The sequence below is a fragment of the Acinonyx jubatus genome, chromosome A1 (genome assembly GCF_027475565.1).
Source record: "Acinonyx jubatus isolate Ajub_Pintada_27869175 chromosome A1, VMU_Ajub_asm_v1.0, whole genome shotgun sequence".
Classification (NCBI taxonomy): domain Eukaryota; kingdom Metazoa; phylum Chordata; class Mammalia; order Carnivora; family Felidae; genus Acinonyx; species Acinonyx jubatus.
This window is the reverse complement of record NC_069380.1, coordinates 160,896,006-160,917,928: the sequence shown is the minus strand read 5'-3', so window position 1 is coordinate 160,917,928 and position 21,923 is coordinate 160,896,006. Positions and strand designations below refer to the sequence as shown.

The 21,923-nt window shown below is 33.3% G+C and overlaps 1 protein-coding gene across 3 annotated transcripts in view; it reads left to right on the top strand.

Annotated features, from left to right (window-relative positions):
* SLCO6A1 (solute carrier organic anion transporter family member 6A1) overlaps positions 1–21,706 on the top strand; it is a 93,236-nt gene extending 71,530 nt beyond the window's left edge. Inside the window, exons 11-13 of one of the 3 annotated variants that reach the window (XM_015080453.3) lie at positions 16,624–16,688; positions 18,608–18,745; positions 21,448–21,706. In XM_015080453.3, the coding sequence (XP_014935939.1) occupies positions 16,624–16,688; positions 18,608–18,745; positions 21,448–21,584 (340 nt within the window). In that variant the 3' untranslated portion in view covers positions 21,585–21,706. Of the gene's footprint in view, positions 1–16,623; positions 16,689–18,607; positions 18,746–21,447 lie in introns of those variants that run through there. The other 2 variants (XR_008299876.1, XM_053225209.1) reach the window with 2 other exon arrangements.
* Positions 21,707–21,923: the final 217 nt, after the last annotated feature.

The window sequence follows — 21,923 nt, the reverse complement described above, 5'->3', positions numbered from 1 at the left end:
AAAGGAGTGTAATAACTTAAAAAATTGGAGAATTTCAGTACACAAATATATCCTAAATTAAAGCAACATTTGAAATGTATTTTTTCTGAATATGTGAAATACATGTAATATTTCTTTTTATCATGTAGCAAAATAATTGGTCACTATTTTCAATTTTTTTTTCAAAAGGCTAACATAAACTCTACATCATGAGGAGCGATCTGTTGTTCCCTAGGAAAGCAGGCTAGAAAACATGAATAAATATATGCAAAAAAAATCTGAGAACTTGGGGACATGTGGTTTCTGTTTTTAATTAACTTGCAATTTAGATGAGAGTCAAAAGTTGGACTTATAAATCCAGTGAAGCAGCTTTTATAACCATTCATCTGTGTCTGGAGTAAAATTACTCCAGTAATTTTATAAAGGTATAAGATATATACCTTGTAATTTTATAAAGGTATAAGATATATACCTTGCCTTCAAGTTTCTTAGAGTATTGTAGGGAGAGAGCCGAAAAGAAGATGTACAGTGGATATTTAGAGGTGTCTTGATTAAAACTTAGACAGACTGACCCAGGAAAAGGTGGAAGAAATGGTAATTTTTATCTATGATGATTTGGAAATGCTTAGAGAAGATACAGTACTTGAACTGAGCTATGAATAAGCGATTTGTCATAATGCCTGCCAATTATGGAAAAGTTCTTAACAGGAAAACTGAGCAGTGAAAGTAGAGGCAAAAATGTGTGAAGTATCTTGACAAGGAATTTGTTATGACAGAAGTAGCATGATGGTAAAGGGACAGGGAGATTTGGGCTCCATAAAGGTGAGATCATGGAAGGCTTTCTTTGCCATATTAACATGAATGATGTTATCCATTTTGCAGCTGGAGGCCATTGAAAAAAATAAACCTCATAAGTAAAAGGGATCAACTATGTATTTTAGATAGAATACTTTGAAGATGGTATAAAAGATAAAGCTGAGGGGGGAAACAAGAAAAAGGAAAGTAGTTGGGATACAGTTTTCAAATTTAGTAGTGGTATTTAAAGTTAGAAGTGATAGAATATATTTGAGAAATATTTAGTTTGGATAAAAGTGCAAGATTATTACTTTGATGTTCCTCATATAAAATATTTAAAAAATTAGGATTATGTGCAGATTTCCAGTCTAGGGAACTAAATGAATGACAATCCATTAACTGAGATGAGAAATTCAAGCAGAGAATGCTTAGATTGAATATAATCTGTACAGTGTTAAACTTGCCATATGTAAAGATCATGTGAAACATCCAGGTAAAAATTTCCAGCACTGAGATGAGACAGATGATAGTAATAGTCCAAAAATTCAGTTCTCAGTCTTATCACTTATTCTAATAAGTAATTATATAGAGCTATAGGGAAAATAAAACACACATGTATGTGTGCACATGTGTGCACACACTATAGTTTCTGTAAATAATGAAATTGGTAAAAAAAAAATCACAAAGTTGAAATTGCGTGTGAGTATTGCCAAAATTGAAGCAGAACTAGAAGCCAACTTGTAGATTCAAAAGGATGTGAAATGTGGGGAGGATCTCAATATTGACAGATCTGATCTCTGGCATTTATTTCTGCTCAGAAGGAGAAGGCCCCACCTTAGAATGGAAATTTTGGGAGCACAACCTAGGTAGATAAATTAAGGTAGACGCTCTCTGGCAATAATGAGAGAAAAGGCTTGGAAAATGCCCAGGTGGTCTAGACATAGCAGATCTCAAAAAAATGCCAGCAAAATATTACTTCTATAAATGAATACATCACCTTGGAAAGCAAGAAAAGTGAAGAGATCTCAGAAGTGCATAGATTGTAGTAGAAGTTCTTTGGAAGCAGGCCGTATTTGGAGAGGTAGAAGAGGTGGAACGATACATAGGAATCATTCTTAAGTCCTCCCCTATGTCACAGAGGAGATAACTTCAGTTTTGAAGCTTGGAAACCCTGGCTTAAGTTCCATTCTCACAACCTGCCTCTAATTTAAGACAACTCACCTCATTAAAATATGAATAAATGGAAAAGAAAAAACTTCTGCCTACGTACAAAATAACTATAGTAAAAGAAATGAAACTTATTAAGCATTACTGCACACAATGAAACTCAGTAGAAATTGTTCATGAATCAGATAAAAATATAAATGTAGCTATATGTAAATTTAGGCTAAAAAAATGAACAATTATGGCCACAAAATGAGAAAAATTGCTAGAAGAAGGAAGCTATGGAATGCAAGCTGACAGAACTCAGGAACAAAATTAAAAGGAAAAAACTTAGAAATGAAAACTAAATTAGAAGCAAACAGGGAAGAAAAGACAGCATAGAAACCAATGTGGAGCATAGAAATAAGGAGGGGGGATGAAGAACACAGAATAAAAATAAGAGAAAAGCATTAGATAAAAGGGACAAAAATAAGAGGAAAGGAAGATCTGACATAGGGATAATTGAAGTTCCTAAAGAAGAAAACCAAAACAATCCAACAATAAATATTTAAATTTTTAGTTAAACTTCACTGAAATACGATATTTAGTAAATGCTGGAATAATAAGCAATAATAATAATGAATAAAGACTGAAATAAAAAAAGATTTGTGTTTACATTTTGAAATGGCACATCAAGTAAAACTAGGGAAATTTACCCAAACCAATAAACATTTAGATACAGTGTATTAAAACTGTTACATTTAAAGGTGAAGAAATAATCCTTCTGTCATAAAAAAAAAAAAAAAAAAAAAAAAAAAAAAAAGAGGAAAGCAAACAAGTTTGGCACCAGATTTGTCCCCAGCAGCATTCAGCTCTAGAAAACTAGAAACACTTAAAAGATCACTGAGGAAAGACAATGTGAACTAATTATTTTGTCATCAACAAACTGCCCTACAATTATAAACAGCTTTGATATGGCAGAACTGGGAAATGTTGTTAAGAGATACTTCTTAAGAACTGAAAGCAAGACAAGTTATAATTAGCCAAGATACATGATTAGGAAAACTTTGATAATAGGTCCATTGGTGAGCGTTGGATAAGTTAAAACAAACAGATTTAACTACTTATATTTAGCTAATATATTTTTTAAATTTAATTAATTTATGCTAGAACTAAGACATATACTAACCCGAGCATAAAGGTAACAAAATAGAATGCAATATATTATGCTTTGATAAAGTAGAAATTATACCACTAACAAAAATTGGGGAAAGAAAATGGGTCAAAAGAAGGACAAGCATCTTGGATACCTAATAGATAATAAATGGGGAGTCAAGGGAAATCATCTTAATAGACATTATAATGAAGCATAATATATTCAAAAGAGTGCACAGATCACAGGTATACAGTCTGATGGAAATTTTACAAAGTAACCACCACCAATGTAACCACAGTCCAGTTCAAGAAATCAATAATTATAAGTATTCCAAAAGTCCTTCCGCTAACTCCTTTCTTGTCACCAACCCCTTCATCACTTAAGGTTACCACTATCCTGACTTCTATCCTGAATAGGTTAGTTTGTTCTGTTGGAACTTTATGCATATAGGAGATGATAGCACGTAGTCATTTGTGTCTGTATTGTGTTACTCAACAATATGTTAGTAAGAGTCATTGTTGCATATAAAATAAATTCATTTTCATTGCCTTATAGCAGTGCTGTCCAATCGTATTTTCTAAAATAATGAAATGGTTTGTATATCTGTTGTCCAAAATAGTAGTTTCTAGCCACATGTGCATATTGAGCATTTGAAATGCAGTTAAGTGTGAATGAGGCACTGAATTTTAAATTTTATTTGGTTTTAATTGACTTAAATTTAAGTAGGCACATATGGCTAATGGTTACCATATTGTATAACATAGTTTTATAGTAGTCCATTGTATGAATATACTAAAATTTGTCCATTTGTTCTTTAGTTAATGTTTCCAGTTCAGGGCTGTTATGATTGCTATTTTTCTTTTTCTTTTTCTTTTTCTTTTTTTTTTTTAACATTTATTGATTATTGTGAGACAGAGAGACACAGAGCGTGAGCAGGGAGGGGTAGAGAGAGGGGAGACACACAATCCGAAGTAGGCTCCAGGCTCTGAGCTGTCAGCACAGACTCAGAGCCCGACACGGGGCTCGAACTCATAAACTGTTAGATCATGACCTGAGCAGAAGTTGGTCGCCTAACTAACTGAGCCACCCAGGCACCCCTATGATTGCTGTTTCTATGACCATTTTTCTATTTGTCTTTTGGGAAACATATGAACAGATTTCTATTGAGTTCATATATAAACAATAGAAATGCTAAGTCATAGTGTTTACATATATTGGGCTTTTTAACAAATTTTAAAAGTTTTGCACAAATCCATTCTTCTAGCAGTCTATGATTGTTTTCAAGTTGAGCAATTTTGATGGGTGTGTGTGTTAATATTGTGATTTTAATTTCCTTATTCAGAGGACTGATACTATTGAATATATTTTCCTTTACTTATTAGCCATATGAATATGTAAATTTGTTAAATGTCAGTTTGATTTTTTTGTCTATTTTTAAATTGAGTTGTCTGTTCATTACTGATTTACAGGGTTTCTTCCTATACAGTATCTATACCCCAAGTTGGGGGTCGCTTGTCATATATATTCATAACAAATATCTTTTCCAACTCAGTGCCTTGCCTTCTCAACAATGGTGTCATCTTTTGAGTGAAATTTTTTTTATTTAATTTATTTATTTTTATTTTTTAAAAGTTTATTTATTATTTATTTTGAGAAAGAGGGGGGGCAGGGGCAGAGAAGAGAAGAGAGAGAATCCCAGGCAGGCACTGTCAGTCCACACTGTCAGCGCAGAGCCTGATATGGGGCTTGAACCTATGAACCATGATATCATGACCTGAGCCAACATCCATGCTTAACCAACAGAGTCATCCAGGCGCCCCACAAATTTTTGATTTTAATGTCCCGTTTAGGAAATATTTCCCTAACCAAATTATGAGGACATTTCCTATGTTATTTTAATAAAAATTATAAAATCAGTAATTCAGCTGGAAATAATTTTTTACTTAAAGGCTGTCCTTTCCTGGGGCACCTGGGTGGCTCAGTCATGATCTCATGGTTCATTCAAGCCCTGCATCAGGCTCTCTGCTGTCATCACAGGTTTCAGATCCTCTTCTTGCTCTGCCTCTCTCCCACTCGTGCTCTCCCGCTCTCTCTCAAAAATAAACATTTTTTTTTAAAGGCTATCTTTTCCCTGCAGCAGTGTACCAACAGACTATATATGTGGATCTATTTCTGTACTCTGTTCTGTTCCACTGGTTTATTTACATATCCTTATACCACTATTACACTTATTCATTCATTCATTCATTCATTCATTCATGCATTCATTCATTTATTCATGTATTCATTTATTTGAGAGAGAGAGAGAGTGCACTCATGGGGGAGGGGCAGAGAGAGGGAGAGAGAGAATCCCAAGCAGGCTCAGTGCTGTCAGCATTCAATTTCACCAAACCTGAGATTATGACCTGAGCCGAAATCAAGAGTCAGTCACTTAACCAACCCAGCCACCCAGACGTCCCCAGTATTAAATTTGCTAATATTTTGTTTAGTGTTTTTGCATCTGTATTCATGACTAAGGTTGCCTTATAATTTTTCCCTTTTTATTAATGTGCTCGTTAGGTTTGGCCTTAATGTTCTGGTCTCATGAAATGAGTTGGGAGATATTTCCTTTTTTCTTTGTATCTGGACTATTTTATGAGGGTGTAGATATGTGTACGTATATATATATATATATGTATATATATGTATATATATGTATATGTACATATATACATACATTTATATATTTAATTAATAATATATATTTAATTAAATATTTGGAAGAAATCACTTGTGTTGTCACTGGGGTTGGGAATTTCTTCATGAGGTTTTAAATGGAATGCTTGTGTGTGTGTGTATGTGTGTGTGTGTGTGTGTGTGTGTGTGTGAGAGAGAGAGAGAGAGAGAGAGAGAGAGAGGGAGAGAGAGAGGGAGAAAGAAACTAACCTTTTTGCATTTGTCTTTATAATTCCTATCATTTTACTTTTATGTTTATTATGTTTTTATTTTATTCACATATATGTTCCTTTTCTATCCAAATATGAATATAGCTGCATTCCAAAAGTCTTAACATGTATTTTTCTCATCCTTTCAATTCAAATATGCCTTTCAATGTATTTTTTACAATTTTAACCACATGTTATTTAGAGGTGTATAGTTTAGGGGCACCTGGGTGGCTCAGTTGGTTAAGCATCTGACTTCACCTCAGGTCATGATGTCACAGCCCATGAGTTTGAGTCCTGTGTCAGCCTCTGTGCTGACAGCTCAGAGCCTGGAGCCTATTTCAGATTCTGTGTCTCCTTCTCTGTCTCTACCCTTCCCCCAATCATGCTCTGTCTCCCTCTCAAAAATAAATAAAAATTAGAAGTGTATAGTTTAATTTCTAAATATTTGGAAATTTTCTTGTTATATTTTGTTACATGTATTTACATAGACATAAATATAATTAGTATTCTATTTATTTTTAGTTTGAATCCACTGTGTTCAGAGAACATATTTTTATGTTTTTTTCCTTGAAATTTCTTTGGACTTACTATTATGGTGCATTTGTCCATTATTTCTGTCATTTTTGCTATATACATTTTGAGGCTTTTAATAGTTGAAAACAAACTTAGAATTGCTACAACTTCTTGCTTTATTGACCACTTTATCCCTTGAGATATTCCTTTTTATCTCTAATAACTTTTTGTCTTAAAATTACTTTTTATGACATTAATATTGCTTTATCAACTATATTCTTATTAGCATAATATATACTGTTCCATTCTATTACTTTTGATCTTTCTCTGACCATGTATATTTAAGGTATATCTAGTAAGTAGTATACAGTTGACTTAAAAAAAATCCAGTCTAACCACTTAGTTTTCAAACTAGAGTATATAGAGTATTAAATTAAAAATAACTGCTGGTACATTTGGATTTTTCTCTCATTTTAGTGTATGTTTCAAATATTTTCTACTCATTCTTTTACTTCTTTTGAATTAAGTTATTTTAGTTTTCATTGTTTTCCCTTTATTATTTTGCTAATTTTGCATTATTTTATTCTTCTTGTGGTAGTCAAGACATTATTAAAGTATATATAGTTCATTAGAGTCAAATTAAATTAGTGCTTTTGCCACTTCCTGGATAATTCAAGGATCTAAGAATATTTTAACTCCATTAACTCTCTTCCAACCTTTTGTTATTGTTGTCATGTATTTTGATGCTACATAAATTTTATAACCTAAGAGTGAAACTGTATGTATGTTTAATATCATATTAACAGAATCAGAATCTTTATTTTTTTCCTACATTTTTGTGCTTTCTTCAGAGATCATTTATTTCTTCCAGAAAAAATTCTTTTACTGTGGGTCTGGTGGAAATGAATTTTGTTCATTTTTTTATTTGTTTAAAAATGTCTCAGGGTTCCTGGCTGACTCAGTCAGTTAAGCATCAGACTTCATTTCCACTCAGGTCATGATCTCGGGGTTTGTAAGATCGAGCCTCAGTTCTGGCTGTGTGCTGACAGCACAGAGCCTGCTTGGGATTCTCTCTCTCCCTCTGTTTCTGCCCCTCCTCCTGTCGCATGCATGCTTTCTCTCTCTCTGTCTCAAAATAAATAAACTTCTTTAGAAAGTCTTTAAATCACCTTTATTGTAAAATTATATTTTGATTGTTTTTGGAATTTCAAGTTGGTGGTAATTTTAGTACTTTAAAGAGAAATATTTAACTTTCTTTCTGACTTCTATGAGAACATTTTGTTACTATTCCTTTGAATGTAATATGCCTTTTCTCTAGGTGCTCTTAACTTTTTTTCCTTGTCCTTGGTTGTCAGCAATTTTAATATGATATTCCTTAGTATGATTTTGTTTATGTTTATGCTGCATGGAGATTTAAAATTTTCTTATGGCTTTGAAAGACAGGCTTGTTGTCTTTTCCACTTATCTATTATGATGGTAAGTGTATTTATTTGCTAGGTGGCCATAGAAAGGTATCACAGAATGGGTGACTTAAACAGCAGCTGTTTATTTTCTCACAGCTCTGGAGGCTAGAAATCTGCAATCAGTGTGTGGGCAGCTCTCCTGAGGGCTGTGAGAGAAGGATCTGTTCCAGATCTCCTTGGCTTGTAGATGGCCATTTTTAGTCCAGTCTTTACATGTTACAGTCCATATTTCATGTCGGTGTACATGTCAGTGTCCATATTTTCTCTTCTAATAAAGACACTCTCATATGGAATTAGGCCCACCCAACTGATCTCATTTTAGTTTGATTACCTCTCTACAACCCCGTCTCCAATATGATGGCATTCTGAGGTACTTGAGGTTAGGATTTCAGCATATAAATTTTGGAGGGACACAATTCAACCCATAGCAGCAAGAAACCATCCCCAATTTATCACTTACCAGCACCACATTATCTTCATGACTCTGTGAGTTGACTGGACTCAATAAGGTAGTTCTTGATTGGGGTTTCTCATGGCTTGTGGTCAGATGCCACATGACACTTACTCATCTGACAGCGTGACTGGACTGGATTTCCAAGACAGCTGACAATTCAGGCTAACTTTTGGTGGGAGCCTAACTGGGGCTGATTGACCACAAGTAGCTTCCTTATGTGATTTGTACTTCTGCTAACAAAGTATTATAGTTCCAAAAGGGGGTGTCCCCAGCTTTAGTGTTCCAAGGGACCCAAGCATAAGCTGTAAGGCATAAGCAACAAGGCTTTATTTGACCTAGGCTAGAAGTCCAAGAATATTACTTTTATGCATTCTTTTTGCTAAAAAAATCATTATGTTTCAGGAAGAAGATCATTAGATTCCGCTTTTTGATGTCACATACAACTAGCATGTATACAGAAAAAACAACAACAAAAAAAAGGAATTGATGACCACCATTTTGGGTGATTATCTACCACACCCACTTTCACTGATTTAGGAGAATTCTTACATATTGTTTCTTCAAATATTCCTTTTGCTCCATTCTTTCTCTATTCACCTTTGGAATATTAATTATACATATCACAAACCTTTTACTGTGTCCATGTGTCTCTTACTATCTTTTGCATTCTATTTTTATTTGTTTTTATGTTTTGTGCTTCAGACTAAGTTTTTTCACTTTTCTAATTTCCGATGTATTAATCCTATCTCTACCTGCTTTTCCAGTTACCTACACTCTAGTTTACTAATTATATTTACATCTGTGTTTAATGAGCTATGAAAGTCACCTATTGAATTCTTAATTCTAATCAGTGTATTTTTCAGTTATAGAATTTCATTTCCTTTCAAGATTCTAATTCTCTGAAAAAATTCTCTGTCTTATCATTTATTTTCTTGGGTATATTAATTCCCCAATTTTAAAATCTCTGTTAGGTATCTAGTATCTGAATATTCTGTAAAACTATTATATTGTATTTTTTTCTCTTGGCCCTGTCTTTTATAATTCTGTAATTATTTTTAATAATGTATGGAATTTTGTGTACTAAGAACAATAGCGGCTAGAGACATTAATAACTCCACTTTTTTTTTACAATAGCTTTATTTAAACACACAGAATTGGAACAGTTCCCTGTAATCCAAACAGGAATTTAGTTGGTTTGAGGTTGGGTTTAAGTCTCTAAAAGTCCTTATCAATATCCAGATTGCTTTTATCCTAGGGTATAGTCTATTAAGAAATCCTGAGTGAAAGAAACGTTTGTTAAACATAGGATCCTTCATTCTTGGTGAGAGTTGAATGCTAGTGTTTGTCTTCCAGTTACAATAAAACTTCCAAGAACAATATTACCAGTTCTTTTTATATTGTATTAGAAATAATAGCCAATATATTTAGGTAAAAATTCAGTAAGCTCCAGTATATAAAAAAATAACACACACTTAGAGCTACATGCACTCATGCACACACACAGACACAAACACACACACACACACACACACACAAATTCAGTTAAAATTAATTTTTTAACCTACATTAACTGGAAAATGAAAACAGACTAAGGTCTGTAGTCTGATTAACATAAATAAGTGCATGTCGTTTTCCTGGTTTTAATATTATATAATAGTTACATAAGCTTTCATCACTGGGGGATGCTGGGTAAAGGAACACATGGTACTTTGTACTACTTTTATAACTACCTGTCAGCTTCAGCAATAAATAATTTCAAAATAAAAAGTAAAAAAAAATGAAACACACACATATACGTACACACACATATGAATATTACAAAAATAGACTGACTTAACAGTTGGGGAAGATGTATTCAATATACGGATAGAAGACCTAACATCACCAATATATTAGTTCTTTTTGAGTTAATTGATAATTTTAATGTAATAATTAATAGAATTATTGGACTTTAAAATCTGATTTTAGATCTCTTAGGGAAAAATAACAAGCAAGAATAGCTTGGGAATCTTAAACAAAGGAACACAATAATGGAGCTTTAGTCTCATAAGCTAAAATGTACCATAAAATTTTAATTATTAAAACAATATAGTATTGATTTATGAATAGAATGACAGTCAGTCTAGAAATAGATCTCAAATTATATGGGGATTTAATGTAAAATGAAAGTGAGATCTTAAAGAAGTGAATCAAAGATTCATCTTTTAGAAAGTGGTTTGAGTGGGGCACCTGGGTGGCTTAGTTGGTTTAGCATCTGACTCTTGAGTTTGGCTCACATCATGGTCCCAGGGTCATGGTACTGAGCCCCACATGCCCATGTTGGGCTCTGCGCCGGGTGTGGAACGGGCTTAAGATTCTCTCTCTCTGTGTCTCCCCCAACTCCCAGCTTATGCTCGTTCTCTCTTTCTCTCTCTTGTAAAAAAAAAAAAAAAGAAAGAGGGGCGCCTGGGTGGCTCAGTCAGTTAAGTGTCTGACTTCAGCTCAGGTCATGATCTCACAGTTGGTGGGTTTGAGCCCCGCGTCGGGCTCTGTGCTGACGGCTCAGAGCCTGGAGCCTGCTTTGGATTCTGTGTTTCACTCTTTGCCCCTCTCCTGCTCGCACTCTGTGTCTCTCTCTCTCTCAAAAATAAATAAGCATTAAAAAAAAACAATAAAAAAAAAAAAGAAAAGAAAGAAAGAGAAAGAAAGAAAGTAAAAAAGAAAGAAGGGGGAAAGAAAAAGAGATTTGTTTGAGTATAATGAGATTGTCTTCAGGGGGAAAAAAAATATCCAGAGTATAAACACACCAGAGAAAACTAAAATGGAACACAGATTAAAAAAAAAAAAGTGTTAAGCAATACAAGTGCTAGAAAAAAAATTGACTCTGGGTGCCTGGGTGGCTCATTTGGTTGAGCGTCTGACTTCAGCTCAGGTCATGATCTCAAGGTTTGTGAGTTCAAGCCCCACGATGGGCTGTGCACTGACAGCTCAGAGCCTGGAGCCTGCTTCAGATTCTGTGTCCCCCTCTCTTTCTGCCTCACCCCTGCTTGTGCTCTGTCTCTGTCTTTCAAAAATGAATAAACATAAAAAAATTTAGAGCTTATCTCTTTTAAAAAAAAAAAAGAAAAAAATTGACTTATTTCACTATTATCTTTAAAAGAGCAAGGTATTGGGGTGCGTGGGTGGCTCAGTTGGTTAAGTGACCGACTTCTGCTCAGGTGATGATCTTGCAGTTTGTGAGTTCAAGTCCCGCGTCGGGCTCTGTGCTGACAGCTCAGAGCCTGGAGCCTACTTCAGATTCTATGTCTCCACCTCTCTCTACCCCTCCCCTGCTCACGCTCTGTGTCTCTCTGTCTCTCAATAATAAATAAACGTTAAAAAAGAAAAGAAAAGAAAAGAAACGAGCAAAGTATTTCCAACTATGACTCAAAATCTAAAAATGGGAAAGAAGGTACTCCATAAAATTAAAGGTACCTGAAAAAAGGTACTCCATAAAATTAAAAATAATAACCAAAGTCAAAATTCAAGCAACAATAAGTATAAGCAACTCTTATCACATAAAAAGATTAATCCCTCTAATAAGTAAAGCTCTCTTATGATTAACAACTCTGTAGAAAAGTGGAAAAGCATCAAAGAGAAAGCAAAAATGCAAACGTGAAGGAATGTTCAGCCATACCCATAATAAGTGACATAGAAATTAAAATTTTAATGTGATAGTATTTCTTATTTATCTAGGTGACAGGAATAAAACTTTGATTATAGAATCTGTTTATGTGGCCATGTAGAAACAAGTACCTTCATAATATTGCTTGAAAGAGCACAACATAGTACATCTCCTGTGAAAGGGGATCTTTAATACCTAAAAAATTTGCAGATGTGCTTATCCTTTATGCCAGCACTTATACTTCTTGAAATCCTTATTGTGGACATCCTGTAAACAGACACATTTACATCTGTAAGTTTATCTATATCATATATGTATATGTTTCTATTTCATATATATATGATATGATATATAATATACATGGGTGTATGTGTATGTGTGTGTATATATATATGAAACAAAACAGTGGGAAAAATCTAAGTGTAAAGGAGCAACAGACTGGTTGAATAAATGATTGCATTTTTGCACATGAAATGTAATGCAACTAAAAAAATTAATAGGGTGGAGCTCTATATTCATGTAGGAAAGGATCTTAATATATTGTTACATGAAAAAAGAACAGTGAATATAGTATGCTACTTCCTGTGAAGAAAGAAATAAATATAGAGATATGCATTTGCAGTTATTTGTATTTGCATAAAAGAACACTAGGTATAAAAAAGAATGTAATTAAAATGGTAACCTAAAGGTAACCAAAGGGAGGGGGTAGAAATAGAGGTAGATGACAGCAAGGGTGGAAGCAAGCAGGTTTCTTCAGCATATTCTCTTTATATTGTTTTGCTTTCCAAAGCATGTAATTATACTACAAATTCAACAAATAAAGTTTAATTTTAGAAATACAATAAGATTCAAAGTCAAAGACATAAATTGTGAAATCATTGTCAAATGAGTGATAATTAGAGTCAAGGAAGAGGGATAGGATGGAGTTTGTAGTAAGCCAATGGTCCTACAGAGGGCAACAAGAAAAGATGGGTTACATGATAAAAATAATACATTTAAAGGCAGAGGACTAGAGGGATTAAAATTCCAGAGAGAGCAGAGGTTTTTAGAGGTGAATTGGAGATCTAAAGCTGTCCCTGAGATTCTTGGCCAATTCTTGATGAAGGCTAGATCCTGACAGTCTGGACTAGGTCCAGGTAGAGGGTCACCCCTGGGGCAAGCAAACTGGCAGAGTTACTGGTGATTACATGGGACTAAGAATGACAAAATTGTTTTTCCTCTGGAGAAATTTGTTGCAATCTGATGCTGTGTGAAGTAAAGTCTAAACAGAAAAGTATCCTAACTTGTCTGTATCTCTCTATCAGGGGCTCATTAAGAAAAACTAGTTTTTCAATTCTTTCCTTTCCAACAGAGCCCGACTTGGGGCTTGAACCCACAAACCGCAAGATCATGACCTGAGCCGAAGTCGGCGGCTTAACTGACTGAGCCAGCCACCCAGGCGCCCTCCACCAAAAAAATGTCTTGACTAATAAGTATTCAATTATAATTTTAAAACACACTGCAAAGAAAATGCAGTAAAATTCGATGAGAAAATTATAGGACGGTCTCACTGTGCGAGAGGATTCAGAGAGGGTGTTCCTGAAGAACTGATATTTAAGCTGAGCCCTCAGGGTTAGGGGATGGGTATTCACACAGTGGGAAGGACAAATGTGAAGATTCTGAGTGGGAGAAGTAGCTTTGTAAGATTGTTGTGTTATAGAATGTCGTGAACAAGGAGGGTAATGAAGGCAAAAGTGAGGTGTGAAGTGGCATCCAGTAAGACTGATGTGATAAGGCTGACTCTTGTAAATGTTTTTTTGCAATTCTAGGTTTTATCATAAGAACAAGGGGAAGCTGTTAAAGGATCCTACGGGAGACAGTGAAGTAATCAGAGTTTCACAGTACAGAAAAATCACTTTGGCTCTTAGGTGGAGAGTGGGCTGAAAGTATAAGGATGGTTGTTGGGAGATAAATTAGGAAGTCATTTCATTTTTTTTTTTTTTTTTGGTTTGTTTTCAGGAGAAAGATATAGACTTGGAATAGGCTGGTGGAATTAGAGATTAAATATATATTTTTTTAAATCAGAGAAAGGACCAAAAAATGTATTTTTAAAAATCACAGTATTTGGTTATTGGTTCTGGTCCATGAGGAAAAGGATGGGATCACAGGTGCCTCTTTTCACATTTTGGACTTGAACACTGCATGATGGTGGATGATAGCTCCACTTGTGATGGGGGAGCACTGGGGAAGGAGCAGCTTTTGTGCAAAACAGGAATTTAAATCTAGAGCTGATGTCTTATAAGAATGATGTGGAGTGGAAATATAAGTTTAGAAGTCATGAGAGATAGTGGAAGCTGCCTTTTTACGTTTTGGAAGAGTACTAACAAATTTTTGTTTATTCCATGATATTCTTAAACACCCTATTATAGCCTTACTTATTAGACAATATACAAAAAACCATTCGCTTCATTCATTTTCCATTAAATATCTTTAATACAAAGCTATTATTTATTTTGTGTTATTCATTTAACTGATGGAAAATCCTGGGAACCATTAATCTTTTTATCTTGTATATCAGAAGTGAAGATACAAAAATGCTTCTTTTTTAAAAGTTTATTTATTTAATTATTTTGAAAGAGAGAGAGGGAGAGAGAGAGAGAAAGAGAGACACAGAGAGAGAGAGAGAGAGAGAGAGAATCCCAAGCAGGCTCCATGATCAATGCAGAGCTGACATGGGGCTTGATCTCATGATTGCGAAATCATGACCTGAACTGAAATCGAGTCGGAAGCTCAACCGAATGAGCTACCGAGGCGCTCCCAATATATAAATGCTTCTTAATAATGCTACTTATGAATTATGGTCAGTTCTATATATGCTTCGGAAAGCAATGATAATCCATGTAAGAAAACTACATGTGCTAAATGAAGCAGAACACTCAATTATAGTTAGGGATATTATTAATATCTCCACTTTATACCAAGACCTATACTAAAGTGTAGCTCTAAAATGTGACACTTTCTTTTTCCTCCCTTAAGAATCTGCTTACTATGGAAGTATTAATTATTTTTTTATTTAAAAATACCATTATCTTTTGAGGATTGGTTAATTTGTTTTCATTTTCCTAGTAGTAAACATTTGAGGAAAGAATATTTCTACCAGGTTGATACGGGTGGAATTATCTTACTTTTTGTGAGATAGTCACAAAATATTGTATGAATGCTACATTTTAGTATATTGAGTTGTTTGGATGAAAATATTGGTCATATTAGTTCATTGTGCAAGTCCTAGAACAAGGAAAAAATGGTAAGCAAAGAGTTTTTTTTTAAATAAAATGTAGTTTTTATTTTTTTTAGTTCCTAAAATGTTCAATGGTTTATTATTTTTTATTGTATTTTCAATTGAGTCTCCAAACTGATATGTGGTTTTATGCATTTATTTTATTTTATTTTTTAAATTTTTTTAACGTTTATTTATTTTTGAGACAGAGAGAGACAGAGCATGAATGGGGGAGGGTCAGAGAGAGGGAGACACAGAATCTGAAACAGGCTCCAGGCTCTGAGCTGTCAGCACAGAGCCCGATGCGGGGCTCAAACTCACGGACCGCGAGATCATGACCTGAGCCGAAGTTGGCCGCTTAACCGACTGAGCCACCCAGGAGCCCCTTATGCATTTTTTAAAAACAAATACTTGCTTTGACCTACAGGAAATACAGAGAGCTTCATTTTTTATATTTGGAAAATTATTTTGGTTTATTTTAGCTTTTGAATAGTGAGGGTAACAGAGGTCCAGCAGGAAAGAGAAGGGTCTCTCAAATTAGGATAATTTAAGCAAGGTTGAAGAAAGTGGCTATTTAAAATGTGGGTGGAGTATAAGAATCATAAGGCATACAGTGCAGTACCCCTGGTCTGTTACCACTTACCCAAAAGAAAACAAGGGTAGGAAAGAGAGAGAGAGACCTGTAGAGAGGACTGCTTTGCCTAGTGACCTAGTCAGCAGGATTTCACTCTGGGGAGAGAAGCTGGGAAGAAACACCTTGACCTCACTCTCCTTCCTCACTCTCGAGTGCCCAATTGGCAAACTGTAATTAGAAGCCAGAAGGCAAGAGAGCCTATTGATGTAGCACATTTAGATCAGTCTCTCAAGACAGAGATAAAGGTAAAGAAATGTAGAGTGGATTTCACAGGGGAAAAAGGAGAAATGTAAAGTAGTGGATGTGCACCTCAAAATGGAGAAAAGGTAAGTGTGATAGTTAGTGCCAAATTTTTTTTCAGCAAAGGAAAAAAGAGGCTGGGGCAGAGGGTCTGGCCCATAAATGCTTCCTCCTTGTGAAGAGCAAGAAGCTTTGGAATCAGTTGGCAAGGGGAAGGATATGAAGAATTGAAGGAATTGTACTTCTTTAATTCACCTAGATTGAACTCTGTTAACTGGCTAAAGATTTTTAGTTTAATTGATGAAGAGTAAAAAAAAATAACAAAAAAATTATAATAGTAATAAAATAATAATAATAACCTAGCAAATTTTCTAAAGCTATTAATAGCAATGTTTTGATAATATCATTACTCTTTGCTCGCAGGATTGTATCTGACAATCAACGTTCTTTGGCCTTGGGTTTGGCCTTTGTGTTTTTGAGAATATTTGGTATGGACTTTCGGCAATCTTTTATTACACTGAATTGTTGATTTTTTTGATATGTGTGTCTACGTGTATATTTAGAATTTCAAATAAATAAAAATGGTAAACTGACACAACACAAGTGAATCGGGGAGCTGCTTTGCAGAATTTAGGAGACAATATTTATGTAAAAAGACAATACATAATGCAAAGCCGATCCTGTCATATAAAATATGCATTAATACTATATTTGATCAGACAGGACAGTCTATTTGATTAGATGTATATTCATCAATCTTGTCCAAGTGGTTTGGTAAGCTGAAACAAAACACATAACCACAACACTGCTTGCATGTTTGGGGAGTCACTAACAACACTTTCGTTACCAAAGACTCTGATGTTTTTAAGGACTTATAGCCAAAGAAAAAAAATTGTTTTTCTCAGATGGTAATGCACTCTGTACTTCAGGCTTTCTTAAAATAGCAAAAACTAGCTTTCAAATCTAAATTATCTACATTATGACTGTATTAGCACCCCTGATTCAAAAGTTGATTAAAAATATTGATGGGGCAAGGAAACGAGATTAAACTGGATTGAAGACTGAAAGACATATGATAAATGGAGTCAAGAACATAGAAAAATTTAAGTGTGGCTTGGATAGGGATCAGAGAAATAATTCTATACCTAGATCAATATGTGGGGTTAAAATTGGCTTTTTTAATTAGGAAAAATGAGAGCATATTTTTATGTGAATCATGGCCTGATCGATAAGGACAGATTTGTTTTGGAAGACAGAACCTAAGAAACAGCTAATGCATAAACAGTTTCTAACATGAGAAAGGAAGCTAGTGAGACTGATACATTTTTGTTGGAAGAGGGTGGAACAAGATGATACTTTAGATACAGACTGCCTCTATATCTAACAGTATTTTGCCAACAGATAATTTGAAGCAGAGGATAGATATTATCTGTTTTCTGTTTAAAAGATAACTCTGCTTCTGGAGGGAAAAATACTTATAGAAGATAAATGTAAAGGAAAAAAAGGCTTTTGCTGCAGTCTAAACCAGAATTATGTTAAATTGGATTCTGGAGGTTGTGAAAGAGACACAGAAATCAACATATCCAAGATATGTTTAGAGTTAGTGTCCTAAAGATTTATCATGGATTGGAAAAATATGAAGGAAAATAGAAAAAAATGAATAGTAGGCTTAGGTTTTTCACCTTGAACGATTATAAACAGAGTGCCAGCACTCAGTAAGATTGGGAGAATTGGCAATCTTTGATAGTGATCTTGGATAGTGGTCTTTGGCAGGAGTCATAAGTCATGAAGCATGAGGGCCCTGACATAATGAAGTTATAGTAAACTAGATGTCAGTAAAGATACCTTAGTTCTGAGATTTCAGTTCTAATGTCTTTGGGGTGACTTTTTAAAAAATGACTTCTAATTCACTTTTAGCTGAAATTGTTGCTGAGGAGATGTTGTCTCTGAGAGTATACAGAAATTTACCTAAGGCAGTATACAACTCTTCTTCTGGATATAAGGTCCTCTGAATTTAGGGTTGCTACAAACATACCAAAGCATTTACATTCCTAGTTATTTCTCTCAATATCTTGATCAATAACAGATGTACATTGCATTAAAAAACTAACTTTTCATTGATTGAAAACATAGAGAACATAAAAACATAAACTGATTACATGTATGTCATTCTAAAAATATGAAAGCAACTAATTTTTTATACCTACAGGAATACGGATTTTTAAAAAATACAGTTTTTTCCAGTTCTTAATAATCCTACTTATAAGTAAATTCTTAGATAATTTTAAATGATATATTTAAATGTGATGATGGCTAAATACATCAGTTTAATTTTAGAATAAAAATCATACTTATCCTAACCTGTAGTGTTTTCATGGAGCATTTATAATTATTGCATTTTTCATAGGGACTATACCTGGACCAATAGTTTTTAAAATGACAGCAGATATTTCTTGTATCTTTCGGGAGACTGAATACTGTGGGAAAAAAGGAAATTGTTGGATCTATAACAAGATGAAAATGGCCTACCTATTGGTAGGAATATGTAAGTGATACCTATTAAAGAATTACAGAAAAGTAAAACTGTTTTAAACATGTATGGTTGTTTATAGTAATGTACAATAATAATAAACTACGAACAAATGGATATTTTGATGTTTAAAGAACCCTTATTATATAGAAAATATTTTAGAAACTGAAGTATTAAAGTATTTATATGAATATTTGAGTCACTGCATTAAATACACAATTGTTTTATGTTGTTCCTGAATAAAGGGTGGTAATTAGCAAAATTTCAATTTGGGAAGTAATTTTGTCCATATACATATACAACCAAGTTGCTTGACCTTGTAACCCTTGCTATTTACATAGTAAAAGATTGGACAATTAAAAAAAATTTTTCACATCCCCAGAGAATATCAGGATACTCTCACCCTACTTACATGTGAGTTTCACAGTCTCTTTTGCTTAATGATGTAACAGCCTACCTAGCTAGTATTCAGTATTTATTGAATAAATAAAGATATGAGGAATTGAGATACTATGGTGGTATGAGCTGTGTTATGGTCAGTTTTGAGAAAATCTAGGTATGCTTGTATTACTCTAGAAAATATATATCTTCCTTGATTTCAGTTTGTTCATCTGTAAAATGAGGATGTTGGACTATATAATTTCTGAAGTCTTAATCTCTACTAACATTCAATAATTTTATTGTATAGATGTTGGTATGATAAATATTTAAAAGTGTTTATATGTTTTGTGATTTTAATGAGTTCATTAATTTGAAGAAACATAATGATAGACTCTAATATTTAACAGTAACAAATACTTCTGTGATGAACAGTATATAGTGGTGCCTTGTAATTCAAAAGTCAATTATCCAGCAAACTTAGTCTACACTGAACATTGAGTAAAGTAAAATTTTAAAAAACAATTAAAAAGTAAAAAGTGACCTTTAAGAAGTCAAAATTAATTTCTCAGAAATAATTCAACAAAACTAGGTTTTGTTCTTAAGGAAGTCCTCTTAAGACACTACTGAGCCTTTTAATTTTTATTTTAGATATATATGTAACATGCTTATCTATTTTCAAACTCAGCACAAAATTGACAAAGCTGGTGAACTGCTTAGAGATCCTGCTAAGGAGCTACTAAAAGGAGATAACAATAATAAAGGACATAGAGAAATACAGTTGGAAAGGGCAAACAGAAGAAACTGAAATAAGAATATGCTTTTGTGGCAGTTTAGTGTAAACTTTTTAAAGTTCTGATCATTAAAAGAAATAATTAATAGACAACCATAGTTTAGAAGGTAAAGTGTAAAAAGGAACCAATGTCCAAAATATATAAAGAACTCCCATATATCAAAATAAGCAAAGGATAAATAATGGAAAAAATGGACAAAAGGCTTGAAAGAATTCACAAAATTTAATAATCAGTCAATAAACAATGGAATGGATATATAAATTGTGGTAAAATCAACAATGGAATGGTATATGGCAATGAAAACAGAAGGTACACAACTATATAAAATATGAATTAATCATACAAACATAATTTTGAAAGAAAGAAATCAAACAACTGAGTATGCACTCTGTGATTCCACTTACATAATTTTGACCTGCTATAACTATATTTCAAAAATAAAAGTAACCCATTCTGGTTAGTGACTTTGAGGAAACATGAAGGAAAGCTTCTGGGGTGTTGACAGCTGTTTTGTTCTTGATCCAGATGCTGGTCACACTGTGTTTAGTTTGTGAAAAATGTATCTTTAAAAAAAAATTGAGATGTAATGAAGATGCAATTAACATATATCTTAGGTTTTTAGTTTGATGGCTTTTGATAAATGAGTGCATCTGTGGAACCAGCACCTCAAAACAAGCTGTAGAAATTTATCTCCTGTCCCTTTTCAGTCAATTTCCTTCCTCTAGAGATAAACCTGTTTCAGATTTCTATTACAATATGTTGGCTCTTTCTGTTCTAAAAATTTATGCAAATGGAATGCAGTATATACTCTTTTTTTTTTCTGTGTTGCTTAATATTATGCTTTTGGGAGATTCATCCATGTTATTCTATAGCAGTAGTTTGTCCTTTAAAAAAAATTTCCAAATACTGTTTCATTTTGTGAATATACTATAATCTATCCATTCTCTTGTTAAAATTCATTTGGTTGTTTGCAGTGTTGGGCTATTATAAATGTATGAAAATTATTGTGTCATTATAAATGACAGACTCATTAATGTTTCTTTATCTTTTGTAACCACTATAATTGATATTGTCAGATAATTGATGTTGTTGCTCTAGAATATTTTTTACTTTAATTTTCAGGGTCTTTTGCATTCTAAGCGCAAGTACTTTTATATAATGCTTGTAATATTTCTGTTTATATTTGGAAAATGGTGATTTTTTTCAAAAAGAATAAAGCTGCATGAAGTGGCTTAAATAGGTTCCAGTTCCTATTGATATTTAAGTTAGCAGCAATGTATTTTTAAGCTTTAGAGTTAATACATTCTGTGAAAAAAAGACACACTTTTTTAAGAAATTTTAAAGCTTTTGTAAACATTAAAAAATCTCCTTTAGTAACGATATGTTTATAACATTAATTACATTCTATAATTAGAAAATTGATATTTTAAAGAGATTACATATACTTACCATTTCTTTGGTAAATAGCATTCTTTCCACAAATATTTTTGCTCTAGATAGATTGACACATCTGATGGTTGTTTTTTTTTTTTTTTTTTAATTCAGGTTGTATTTGCAAAGTAGTCACTATCTTCTTCACTGCTATTGCACTTTGCCTATGTAAATATTTACCAAAGGATAACAGTGAAATCCTGCATATGCCCGTGAAGAATCCAACAGTAAAAAAAAAAAGAAAAAACTAATTTATAACTGGATCATTAATGTGGAAGAATTATACACTGTCAGTCCATCAATGGAATGTTATACTAATAAAATTTGAAATAATTATAATATAGTTACATGTTTAATAAATGAATATGACTCATATGATCCCGTAAGTTTATTATAGTTTGAGTACAAATATAATAATATAGTCCCTGTGTTTTGGATTTTTGAAATATATTGTAAAATACACATTTAATAACTAATAAAAAGAATACTTTTAATGAAAAATGAAGCAGAAGTGGGAAAATATACATAAGTTAATTCTGTTAGTGACATGTATTAATTATTAGCTTTTGGTTATGTAGGACTACTTAGGA